This window comes from Orbicella franksi, chromosome 5, assembly GCF_964199315.1.
Source record: "Orbicella franksi chromosome 5, jaOrbFran1.1, whole genome shotgun sequence".
Taxonomy (NCBI): domain Eukaryota; kingdom Metazoa; phylum Cnidaria; class Anthozoa; order Scleractinia; family Merulinidae; genus Orbicella; species Orbicella franksi.
The window spans coordinates 21,881,201-21,892,616 of NC_138149.1; the positions used below are offsets into that span (position 1 = coordinate 21,881,201).

The 11,416-nt window shown below is 41.7% G+C and overlaps 1 protein-coding gene across 2 annotated transcripts in view; it reads left to right on the top strand.

Moving 5' to 3' along the window:
* LOC145486762 (uncharacterized) overlaps positions 1-7,623 on the top strand; it is a 42,089-nt gene extending 34,466 nt beyond the window's left edge. For both annotated transcript variants that reach the window (XM_081465470.1, XM_081465471.1), the window contains exons 27-42: positions 431-544; positions 693-805; positions 899-1,025; positions 1,475-1,609; positions 2,009-2,127; positions 2,405-2,537; positions 2,933-3,098; positions 3,569-3,657; positions 3,774-3,821; positions 4,075-4,211; positions 4,527-4,716; positions 5,151-5,186; positions 5,344-5,424; positions 5,844-5,939; positions 6,342-6,428; positions 7,101-7,623. In XM_081465470.1, coding sequence (XP_081321596.1) covers positions 431-544; positions 693-805; positions 899-1,025; positions 1,475-1,609; positions 2,009-2,127; positions 2,405-2,537; positions 2,933-3,098; positions 3,569-3,657; positions 3,774-3,821; positions 4,075-4,211; positions 4,527-4,716; positions 5,151-5,186; positions 5,344-5,424; positions 5,844-5,939; positions 6,342-6,428; positions 7,101-7,193 — 1,764 coding nt within the window. In that variant the 3' untranslated portion in view covers positions 7,194-7,623. The remainder of the gene's footprint in view (positions 1-430; positions 545-692; positions 806-898; positions 1,026-1,474; positions 1,610-2,008; positions 2,128-2,404; positions 2,538-2,932; positions 3,099-3,568; positions 3,658-3,773; positions 3,822-4,074; positions 4,212-4,526; positions 4,717-5,150; positions 5,187-5,343; positions 5,425-5,843; positions 5,940-6,341; positions 6,429-7,100) is intronic.
* Positions 7,624-11,416: the final 3,793 nt, after the last annotated feature.

The following is an 11,416-nucleotide window of genomic DNA, read 5'->3' on the forward strand; positions in this document are numbered from 1 at the left end:
GTGCTGGGGATGTAAACAACATCAGTCAGGATACCCCATCTCTTTTCTATCGTCTATTTTTTTTTTCACACTCGTTTCGTGTGTTCCTTCTGAAGGAAAATTTACAACGGAATCTGCTGGGTAGACAGAATAATTCGGACCTGCACATTTTTCTGTAACTTTAAAGAATAAACTCGGTTTAAAGATTTGTACAAGTTGATGACTGTATGTATACGGTCAGGCCCTTGTTGGTCAAAGGATAATGCTACCAACAGAAGAAATCACTACTCACTGGATGACCAGTTTGTTTTGGTAGCACTCATCCAGTGGTTTGTGATTTATTCGAAGGACAGCGTCATCTTCCCTCTCGGCAACTGACTCCCAGTAACGTTACTACTTTAGCTCAAGAACTTGTGATGAATGTTTCGTAACGTAACACATGTCTTTATAGACAAAGAATTGCAAACGCCAGCGTCGATTGCGATGGAAGAGGTGGCAACAGAGCGAAGCAGCAAAGGGTGACAACAAACAGAGAGTCGAGCTAAAACCTGAGGAGATCGCTGAGGTACGTATAGCTACTAACGGAATTAGACCCACTGCGTGTGGACCCGAGCATGTGAGGAAGCTCTCTTAGAAAAACAAGGGTGGAGTGGAGAGAAGCCACTGCTAAACTTACTCGGACCCGAATGATCTGGATGTCTGTTTATTTTCAGCTTCTGGAGAAACACAACGGAGCATTGAAGCCGTCTTCCCATGTGGCGGATGACAAGAGGTTATGTACTCTGTGTGGAGAGACAGGAGACGGAGAGAACAATGCATCAGCTCGGTAAGAACGTGTTCTCACGGTATTTTGTCTCACTTAGACTCCAACACGCAAATGAAAACTTCTTATCGCTTTTACTATTATCTTATTCTTTAGCCTGTTGAATCTGGATGTGGATGTGTGGGTTCACCTCAACTGTGCACTGTGGTCACTGGAAGTCTACGAAACCTTGAACGGTGCGTTAATGAACGTGGATGTTGCGGTGAAGCGAGGAACTATCACGGTGAGTCGGTGTGGTTCTCTGTCGACGTAACGGAAATGCAGAATGGGTTTAGAACTGTAACAGTGGGAGTGACTCCTGATTCCTTAGTTTTAGCACTCCTTGTTGTTCACAGTGTTCACTGCCCTCTATTTTTCAACGCACGCGAAAGAAAAACCGAGCGCGATCCCACCCTCCCCGTCAAGTGTCCCGTGTTGCACTGACGTCCAGTTCTCTCGCGATTCTATACGAGCGTTCAACGATCGAATAAAAATACGAGAAAATAGGACTTTGTGAATAGTCTCTGTTGGATTTGAGGTTTCTATTATTTTGGTGCTTTTCTGATATTATTTTGGAGTGTGCCTGTTAATTTCCGTAGCGGAGTGGTGCCGTGTTAAAAGGACTCCTCCAGAATGATTCACTGCCGGGAATTTAAGTGGGTAATACTGATAACGTGTTTGTCATACCAACAGAACTGTGTTGTGTGCTTGAAGAGGGGCGCTACTGTGACTTGTAACCAGAAGATTGGCTTGTCTAAGATCGGTTGTCCTAACAATTTCCACTTCAGCTGCGCCATCTCTCACGGATGTGTGTTCCTCAAAGACAAGGTAAGAAGCTGAACAAAGCCATGACCTGCTAAAAGGTAGCGAGATTATGAAGATCAATAGGGTTTTCTTTGAAGCTTCTCTTAACGTTTTGGTGTCGTTATAGTTTTACATACTGTCGCAAGTTTCAGGAAGCACATCTCCGAAAGTGAAAACCAGTTGCATTATTGGCGAAATGTTCCGTTTGTCCCAACAATTTGCTGCGTGTTATTGGTTCAAACCAAACGATAAAGAAAGAAAACTAAATAAGTAAACAAACAAATAAATAAATAAATGGATAAATAAATAGATTGATAAATAAATAATGATAATAAAACAACCTACCAGCACCCAAACACCACATCGAAAACTCTGCTATGAATTTGGCGATGAATGTAAACACGTTGATTTGTTTGTTATCAGACGGTTCTCTGTCGAGAACACAGACCGGACACTCCCATGCTGAGAGACCTGGTGCTGTCCTCTTACGCTGTATACAGGAAAGTGTACGTCAACAGGGACGAGATTCAGCAGATTGCAAGGTGAGCTTGTCATCCGTCTCGTCTCAACAGTTTGTATTCTCAGAATTTCCAGCCGCAACGCCCGCTCGAATAAAATTCTCGTCTTTCGTTGTCAATCGAGATTTAGTTGCTATTTCTTCCAAACGCGACTGAACCCACACTTATTGTTCAGCGTTTTTTCTGTACCGTGATAAGTTGGTGTGACGGAAAGTTCTTGTATTGTATTCTGATAGCTCCTTGATTCTTCTGATACCTTGCGTCCCTTCTTGACTGACCCTGTGTTATTTTTTCCCTCCAGTATGTTACGTCACAATCAGGAGACCAATGACAAGCCTCAGACGTTGCGAGTGGGCAGCCTGGTGGTGAGATCACTGGGACAGCTTTTGCCTCATCAGCTGCAGTCTTTCCACACCAGAGACGCCGTGTACCCGGTCAGTGGTAGTTGTTTATCGCCATACGTTTCAGTATTTCAGTCTTAACCCCTTTAAAAGTGCGTTTGTTGAAGTTTCGCAAATAAGCCTCAGCAAACCTTGTCTTGTAATAGCGAGATTAGTCCTTCTTCAAGTTCGCTTGTGAAATAATTTACTAAATGACAGCACAACACAGCCATAGAGACTGTTTTGGCAGACAACACTTTTCTACGCGTCACTTGACACGATCGGCAGGGGTAAACTTGTCCTTGAAAATTGCGTGGTGTTTGAGTTTGTTGTATAAGCTGTTAATTTGTAAATTTACTTTATGATCGTGTTTAACTTACGCCAAGACTGGTTGCTTTTGTCGGTAGTCGGTTTATTGACATGCTCTTCCATCGTTCTCTCCACAATAGGTGGGCTTCAAAACAATACGTTTCTACTGGAGCATGCACTCTGTGAATCGCCGCTGTAAATATTACTGTGACGTTGAAGACGCCGAAGGAACTCCGAGTTTTACCATCAGAGTGGATGACGAAGAACATAAAGAACAACTTGTTTTCAGGGGGAAATCACCAAGAGGTATAAATTCTAAGGGTGGAAACGCAGCCCCTTGTTATCGCAAGTCCATACGCCTCACTAACCGCTCGCAACGAGCGAGTTGGTGTGTTAAGCGAAGCTGAGTTGTTTTTATAATAGCCTTTTTGCACGCTTACAAAGTACATGCCTAACTTACCTGCAAACGTTTTCTTCCCACCACTTTTGAGGCACATGTATGCTCGTTCGCTTTGCGATTTTACCGTGACATAAAGGCATCTATTTTTGTGGAGTTTTTTGCTCATTTACAAACTGACGATATACCAAGATAGTTACATGTACTGCAAGAATCCCTTCGTGATATAGAGTTCATGTTAATAACGAGGAGATGCTATGTCAGGAAGGTGGACTTCCTGTATCAGTTGACTGTCCCGTGGTCCTATATTCAACTGGGTGTTGTTGTAATGGTTTTTTGAGTAATGACCTTTTTGGTGGTGTTTTTGTCTTTTCGGCAGATGTCTGGCAGCAGATTCTTGTTCCCATTTTGAGAATGCGGAAAGAGGCGGGTCTCGTTAACTTGTTTCCACAATACATCACTGGAGAGGTGAGCGAGTTACACAACATGTTAACTGCAATCCTTTTTTTTTTTTTTGCGTAAAGCAGTATGAGTTAAGTCCGGTCTTCTTCTGCTTCCAAAGCTGACGTTCTTTTCTTTTTTAGGATTTGTTTGGTTTATCTGAGCAATTTGTGCTGCGGATTATTGAGTCGGTAAGTGTGGGCTGATTTGCCTACTTGTTTGTTGTTATTAGTTCAGTTATAAACCTCCAATGCTGCTAGTTTATCTAGCCGTTGATTTATACCAAAAGTTGTCTATCTCCGGTATTTTATTCGCTATTCGCGGGCCAGTCCAACTGTAAAATGTAGATTTATTAAGAAATAAAATGATGATGATGATGATGCCTTTTATCGTAACACTGTTCGTGTTGTGCAGCGTTTGAGCCGTTTGTTTAATTGTTTTCAGATGCCCGGAGTGGACCAGATGCAGGGATATAACATGCGTTACGGCCCATCGCCCATCATGGAGCTGCCGCTGGCGGTAAACCCCACGGGCAGCGCGAGATCCGAGCCTTTACTCAAGACACACTTTAGGAGCGCCAGGTAATGTGATTCTTGCTATGACCGACACATAGAATTCAAGGGTGGTACACGCAAATACGCAAACTTGTTGGTCCCCGTGTGGGCACTTCAGACTTAAAGGAGTCTTTTCCGCTTACATCTGGATCTGGGTTAAGATTCAAATTCTCCCAAGTAGAAATACAAGAAATGACAGTTATCACGTTAAGGGGAATTTGTGCTTTAATCTGAAGGTTGGCGGGTTTGGTGGGTGGGTGGGTTGGCTGGGAGTAAGTGATATTCTTTAGTTCGAGTTACCATGTTATTCATTGTCTTAGTGTCCATGTGATTTGTCCACAGGGCACGCGCTCTTCGGTCTGCCACTAGTTCTGGGTCGGCCGTCTCCCCCGCGGCCACGGTTGGCGCAGGAAACTCGGACGAGTCATCTGGTCTTTACCTCAAGCAGTTTGTGTACTCCAAAGCTGCACAGTACCGCAAGCTTAAAATGGAGTGGAAAACAAACGTGTTCCTGGGAAGGTCGAACATTCAAGTAAGTTTTCTTATCTAATGCAGGAAATTTGACATTCCTATAGGCTTTTAGCTTGGCATTTATCTATATTTATTATATGGCTAGCTCGTTGAGTGGGCAAGACGAACAAAGTCTTGCGCTGTGATTGGCTACCCAAGCGGGCAAGATGACGCTATCTTGCCCTCTCGGGATTACGCGCGTTGTCCCGCAAGAAAAAACTTGTTTTTTATCCCACGCTCGGTCAAGATGGCTGAATGTTGGCCTAGTTCTATTTTGCGTGTTTTTGGACTTCAACTCCGTCTCGGCCCATAAACACTTGGTCAATATCCAGCCATCCTGACCTCACGCTTGGTCAATAACGAATATTTACAGAGGGAGTTGTGGTTTGAACGCTGAATTCAGATCCTTGACCACCCAGAATAATAGATTTTAAACATTTTCCCTTCTCCTTTCAGGGCTTAGGTCTGTTTGCTAACAAAGACATGGAAGCGGTAAGTTTTGTTACTTTTTGCTCTACCTTGTTGGTTGTTGCTGGCATGGTTGGTAGTTTTCTTTTTTGCTGGCATGGTTGGTATTTCTCTTTGTTCTGCAAGTCCTTTTCCGATATGAAGGTGCTAATGATGAATATTGTGTTGCTTGGGCATACAGGGGAGTATGGTGATCGAATATATCGGTTCCATTATCCGAAACGAAGTTGCAAACAGAAGAGAACAAATCTACGAGAAACAGGTAGGTTCATGGAGGATAGTTTTCGTTGCACTCGTGTGTTTCCGTTGCTTGTTTTTTCGCAGCTGGCGCGATTTTTTTCACCCCTTTACCTCGGGTGTTCACCTAGGACATGACGTAGGTCTTTTCTTCGTTAACACTATTTCCACGGTTACTATTTTTTGGGCCAAAAATGTTATTGCTATTCCCCAAGGAGAGTGTTATCTATGAGGAGAACTTTATAAGTCAGTCTTCAGCTTCGTCAACTTCATTTATTGCTCACTATTTACAAAGTTTACCTTAGCGAGTATTATAAAAATAGATAGAGAAATATTTGTTACATGTGGTTAGGGAAAGACTAAACAGATATGTGCGTGGTAACCATAGTAGCCACTGGTAATCGACCTTGGGCTTTAGCAGTGTTTTGTTTGTGTCTGTTGTAGAATCGCGGTGTGTACATGTTCAGAATAGACTCTGATGCTGTGATCGATGCAACAATGGCTGGGGGACCTGCGCGTTACATCAACCACTCGTGTATGGTAAGTCCTCGCCGTTAATTTATCGCAATCGTCTGCATCGTTGGAAAGAGATAAGGCGTCTTTTGTGTGCGCAGGTCACAAATTCAGGCGATATTATATATTTTTTTTTACTAACATTAACGGAACATTCTTAATCGCAATACCTTTGTTACTGCATAGCATATTTTTACAAGTTCTCTCGAAATTTTGTTTATATCCTCGTAATGCTTGTCACGTCCGTTTGGGAAAATGTTAAATTGACAGGTGTAGAGAGGTTGCCAGCGGCAACCTAGATCCCCAGCTCTTTCACACGGCCGATTATTTCACCTTCTCTATATGATGCGTGTATATGATCTTTCATATGTTGACTTGTAATAGAAGTTGCCTTAGTGTTTTAATGTGTTCTTTTTGTATTTTTCTTAGCCAAACTGTGTCGCTGAAGTAGTGACGTTCGAGAAGGAGCAAAAGATTATCATTATTTCAAACAGAAAGGTTGAAAAAGGAGAAGAGGTAAACATAATTCAACTGAACTAGGGACACTTGACGATATGCAGCTGTGAGTCGATGAAAGCTGCAATCAGAAAATTGTTTCATAGAAGAAATAAAAAAAAATTGCTTTATTTGTTACTATACTGTTATGGAAACACAAATGTGAGTTTGGAAGAATTCGAAAGAGCCTGGAAATACTCGGCTGGTATTTCCGCAGCTCTCCTTGTTCTCCTTGACATGTGCTAGCGTTACCATGAGTTAATGGTGGTTTATTGAAAATGTATAATGCAGATAGCGTTTGCTATTTTTTAATTACGGCTCGAGAAAAACTGTTTTGTTGTAAACAACGTGACGACTTGACGAGCAACTATTTCAGACGTGTTTCAATTCATCTCGCATACGATACATGTTCAACCGCAGAGAAGTTTTTTCCTTGTTGGGTTTCCGTCATTTCGAGGTCAAACATGGTTGCCTGTCTTGTCATGGCTCGGAGCACGTACATGCACTAAGGCAGTTGTTCCCACCTGGCCGTAATTTGTTTTCTTCCCATGGTTCGAATAAATAATTTGCGAATGAACTCGTGTCATTTGGTTTGCAGAGTTCAACCATCAACATATTCCGCTGAAGTTAAATTTCTTTCTTTTGTTTTCTTTCGCGTCAAGTTCTTATTGAAATTTGTTCCTTGTTTTTCAGCTTACCTACGATTACAAGTTCGACTTTGAAGATGAGGAAAACAAGATTCCATGTCTCTGCGGCGCGCCCAATTGCCGCAAATGGATGAATTAAGACGAGGGAACATGGTGTTTCTCTCCGAAAATTATTTATCGTTATTTATTTAACGCATTTCCGTTCATGGAATGTTCTACAGTTTTTGGCCGGTACAAATCTAGAATTTTCTTACACATAAAGACAGCGAGGAATATTACATTGCATGGTGTATAATCAGTCAAGTTTTAGTTCGCTTTTTGCCCAGCTCCAATAGATAGCAGTTTCACACAGGAATAGCTACATTCAGTGAACATATTGAATTCGCTAGTGTTTTCTTTTGTAGTCCAGTATTATAATAATAGTTCCACAGAATGTCCAGAGTTTTTAAAAAATTTTACACGCTCCAAATGCGTGGCTCATCAAATGGTAGTGTACATAATACAGTATTGCCTGAAGTGAAGTTTTATTGAATATGGAGAAGAAGAAATAAATGCGCGAGACAGACCTATTTGCTTGTGAGTTTCAGCGCGTGTTTGTTTTTGTCTGTTTTTATTTTCTTTTTTTTGATTTGTAACTTGCGAATGGTCAAGTTATTCGCTGATATATCTGTGTAGACTTGAAGGCTATCTTTTTTTAAGAAATACCAAGGAAACATAATTGACTCTTGTGTTTATACATATCACAACAATATCGGCGACAGAAAGGGGCTTCTTTTTTGCTCATTAATTGAAAGCGAGCTGCCTTTAAAAGAAAAAGAGAAAACTTGGCAACTACGGGGGTTCCGACTAGTTGGACAGAAAATAAGTGCTCTGAAATATTATTGAAGTAGTGATGGTGGTGTGAGCATCAGTGAATTTGCTTTAACCGGCTTCTTCCAAAGGCTGGTACGCAGTGTTATGGAATGATCGCGTGTGGTGTTGAATCGAGCTTGTTATTTTGGCACTTCAGCTGGTCTGAGCGTTCAAGCGAATGCGCGCGGTTTAAACGCATTAGGTGCTTGCGTGCTCGAAGCATATCACTCCGCCTAATTTTCCGCAGCGAAGCACTTAACGAATGACGGAGATCGGTTAAGATAAGAGCTTCCACTTGCGATCGGCGTGCTTTGAAATCATCCCAGGTAACTATTCCTTTCGCGAAGGTCGAATGAAAAATAATTTATCGCCGTGGGCGAAATAACTTGCACACGCTCGCGATTTGGTGGTGTTAATAAATTCAGTTCAGCGAGAAGCAGTCGCTAATTATTTTCTTCATAGCGCGCACGAAACAAAAGCATGAAACAAGAGAAAGGAGGTGCTTAGCAAGAACTGGGAAAAAGCTATTGGTGCTCGACAGGTTAAGTAAGAATGAACATGGGAAAACTGCGCGCGAAACATTGGGAAGATTTCTCTAGCTTTGACAGAGATCCTCTGGAAAGATGGACAGGTGTCGTTTTTGAAGTACAGCGATATTTGACGTTCCTTAATTTCAGGGCGCCGTATTGACGAAGATGCATTTTGTTTAAGACAAGATGTCGCCGTACATCTTTTCCAATTATCTTGGACAAGCGATTGACAGACAGGAAAGCGAAGCTTTTTTGTCATGAAAGCCAAGGACCTCAATTATGTCTTAAGACCTCTGATATGCGTGCACGGAATATAGAATATGTTAGACTCGGGTCTTAAAAATCACTTTTTCCATCTATTACCTGTTACGTAGAGATACATTTTCACTGTAATTGCAAATTGGGTTTGAGTTTTACGTTGGGCAAAATACATCATTGTGTTTGATTTGAAAAGCTATCTGCTTGTTTGAAATATCCTTGAAAATCCATCAAAAGACTCTTTTTGCAGCGTGGTTCACGGTAAATTTTAATTTCATAGTATTGTTTCGATTTTAATCTTTTACAAAACGTGGATATGGCGGACTGCATGAAATTTTTATGTCATCACTCGCGGACTTTTGTTTATACAATTGTACCACCTGCGCCAGCTCCGAAAACCGAAATAAAAAGTCATTTTTAGGCTCAGTTTACTGACTTTTCAATTCCATATAATGGTATCTGGCGGAAAGTGAAATTATATTAATTTTCCGGGGGAGGTGGCACTTTATAGAAAGGAGGACCTCCAAATCTTAAATTGGCTAACGGAAAAATGACAGAGGAGATACAACGTATAGTTACCTGATAAATGAACCTTGGCTAAAAAGTTGGAGTGGGGTTAGAAATAACGGCCGTCGTCGATTAAGTCCTATGTTCCCTATAGTAAAACCGACGCTCGTAAAACCCTGGTCACAGTGGTGTGACTGACACCGTTGTTAACCTCCGGCATATGGTGGGCGGTAAACAGTTTGTTAACAAAAAATCGGAAAAAGTAAAATGCAGCAATAGAGATTATAAGAGCAGGTTTGACCAATAAACGGGGACGACAACCCTTGGTTGTGCGAACACGTCCCTTCACCTCTTTTCGCCAAGGTTGTGACCTTTCAGAGACTCCTTTTGACTGTCCTTCATAAAAAGGTGCCAGAAATTCCACAAATTCCAGTAAATGTTAAGCTTAACAAATTGAATTCATTATTTTAGGTTGTTGTTGTTGTTGTTGTTGTCATCCTACTTGACATCGTGTTTTGCGCTTTTTTTATTCTGGTTCAGATTGTTGTTCTTTTGTTCCATTCAGGAAACGCCTTGTCAATCTACATTGTTTCTCTTCCACTTGGAAGGGGACAGCTAACACGGAACGCCTCTCGCGGAGGGGCACGCACTGCGTGAGCTCTGCCGCTGCGGAGTTACGTAACTTTCTAAAAATGTTTTCCTCTTCGCTTGATTACCTTGTTGGTTACCGAACAAGCCTCCTGGTTCAATTTTGTTTTGTTGTAGTCACGGAGGGAAAGTAATACAAAATTGACACTTACATTTGAAAATTTCGCAGCATTGCTTCCAGTTGAACAGTGTAAAGACATGCTATGTCTTTGCCATGCAATTTGTGTGGAGTATGTTTATCATATTTTCACGTATTTTCATCACTTAAGTTCTCTGCACTTCAAAAGACTGAGGGAAAACAGTGACACCGGGTCCAAGGTTGCGGAAAACTCTTAATAATTCACGTCAAAGCTTCCGTAGCTTGTGTGTTGTTTGTTCTTTTGTGTCAACAACAAGAAATCATTAAAGCAAGTGTTGTAGCGGGTTATCAGGCTTTACGTGTACTTGCATCATTCTACACTCCATCCCTTCACTCCATCGGACGTTTAGGCTGCATTCCAAGGGCTTCCCTCAATGGCCAAGTTATGTGAAAACGGAAACAGGCACATCCGGTCTACGTGGCTGAAAATAAAACAATACGACAAAGGGAGACTGCTTGTCGAGTTCTTGGATAGCCATGGAGAGAAAAAGCCTCGATATTGATTTCGACCTTCCTTTTTTCGACTGTATGCCATATGCACCTTTACAATGAACTTCTTCTTATGTGATAAACCGCCGGCTTTGTGATTTGAGATACTGGATGATATTCGTGCCCAGCCGCCGGCGCCTGTCCCGTACAAACAAAAGCGAATGCACGCTAGCCAATTTAATGCTTTTGTATGCCTGAAAATTTCAACTTTGTAGAGCTGTTGTTTTGGCGAAGTAATAAAGTTCTCTGCCGGAACCCACCCTGCCCTCGAGCTCGCAAGACAAATTCTTAGTCCCCCACGGAGCGCGACGAAAATATGGCCGAAAGCAGACACTCAAATTCCAGACAGACAAACAAGACGGCCAGACGTTAGTATTGGGAACCATAATTGTACCTCCCAGAAAAGCGATTAGACGAGACAAATCTGACTTTTGAAATTTTCAGACTACACCTGGAGTGACGCATACGTGCAAGGAGGTCGCGTGACTAAGAGAGCACAGTACAACCGTGTTTTTAAACAACGCTATCAGAAGCTGCCTACAAAAACACGAACATCGCTTTTGTTGATATTTTACTTCATAATATATAGCCAACTTTGTTGCCCGATGCAAATGTGCAAGGCACACCTTAAAGAATAAACAAATGGGGACAGAAGAATTCCATATTTCTCATCGTTTTCAAATTAGATTTTAGCCCCGGTACAAATGAATTTTAGCTTCGAACTAACAGATGTAAATATTGGCCCCTAATGATCCAGAACTAATTGAGGCAAAAAATTTCCTTAATTTTTTTGACTTAAGATTAATAAAAAATAATAAAAAGTCCGATATTATATATGAAACATTTCCAATGGGCCATTTCTTTTCTCCGTCGCTTTTTAGCCGAGCTAAATTCATATTGCTTCAGCTCTCGCCAAGTCACACCGTCATTGTTATTCCG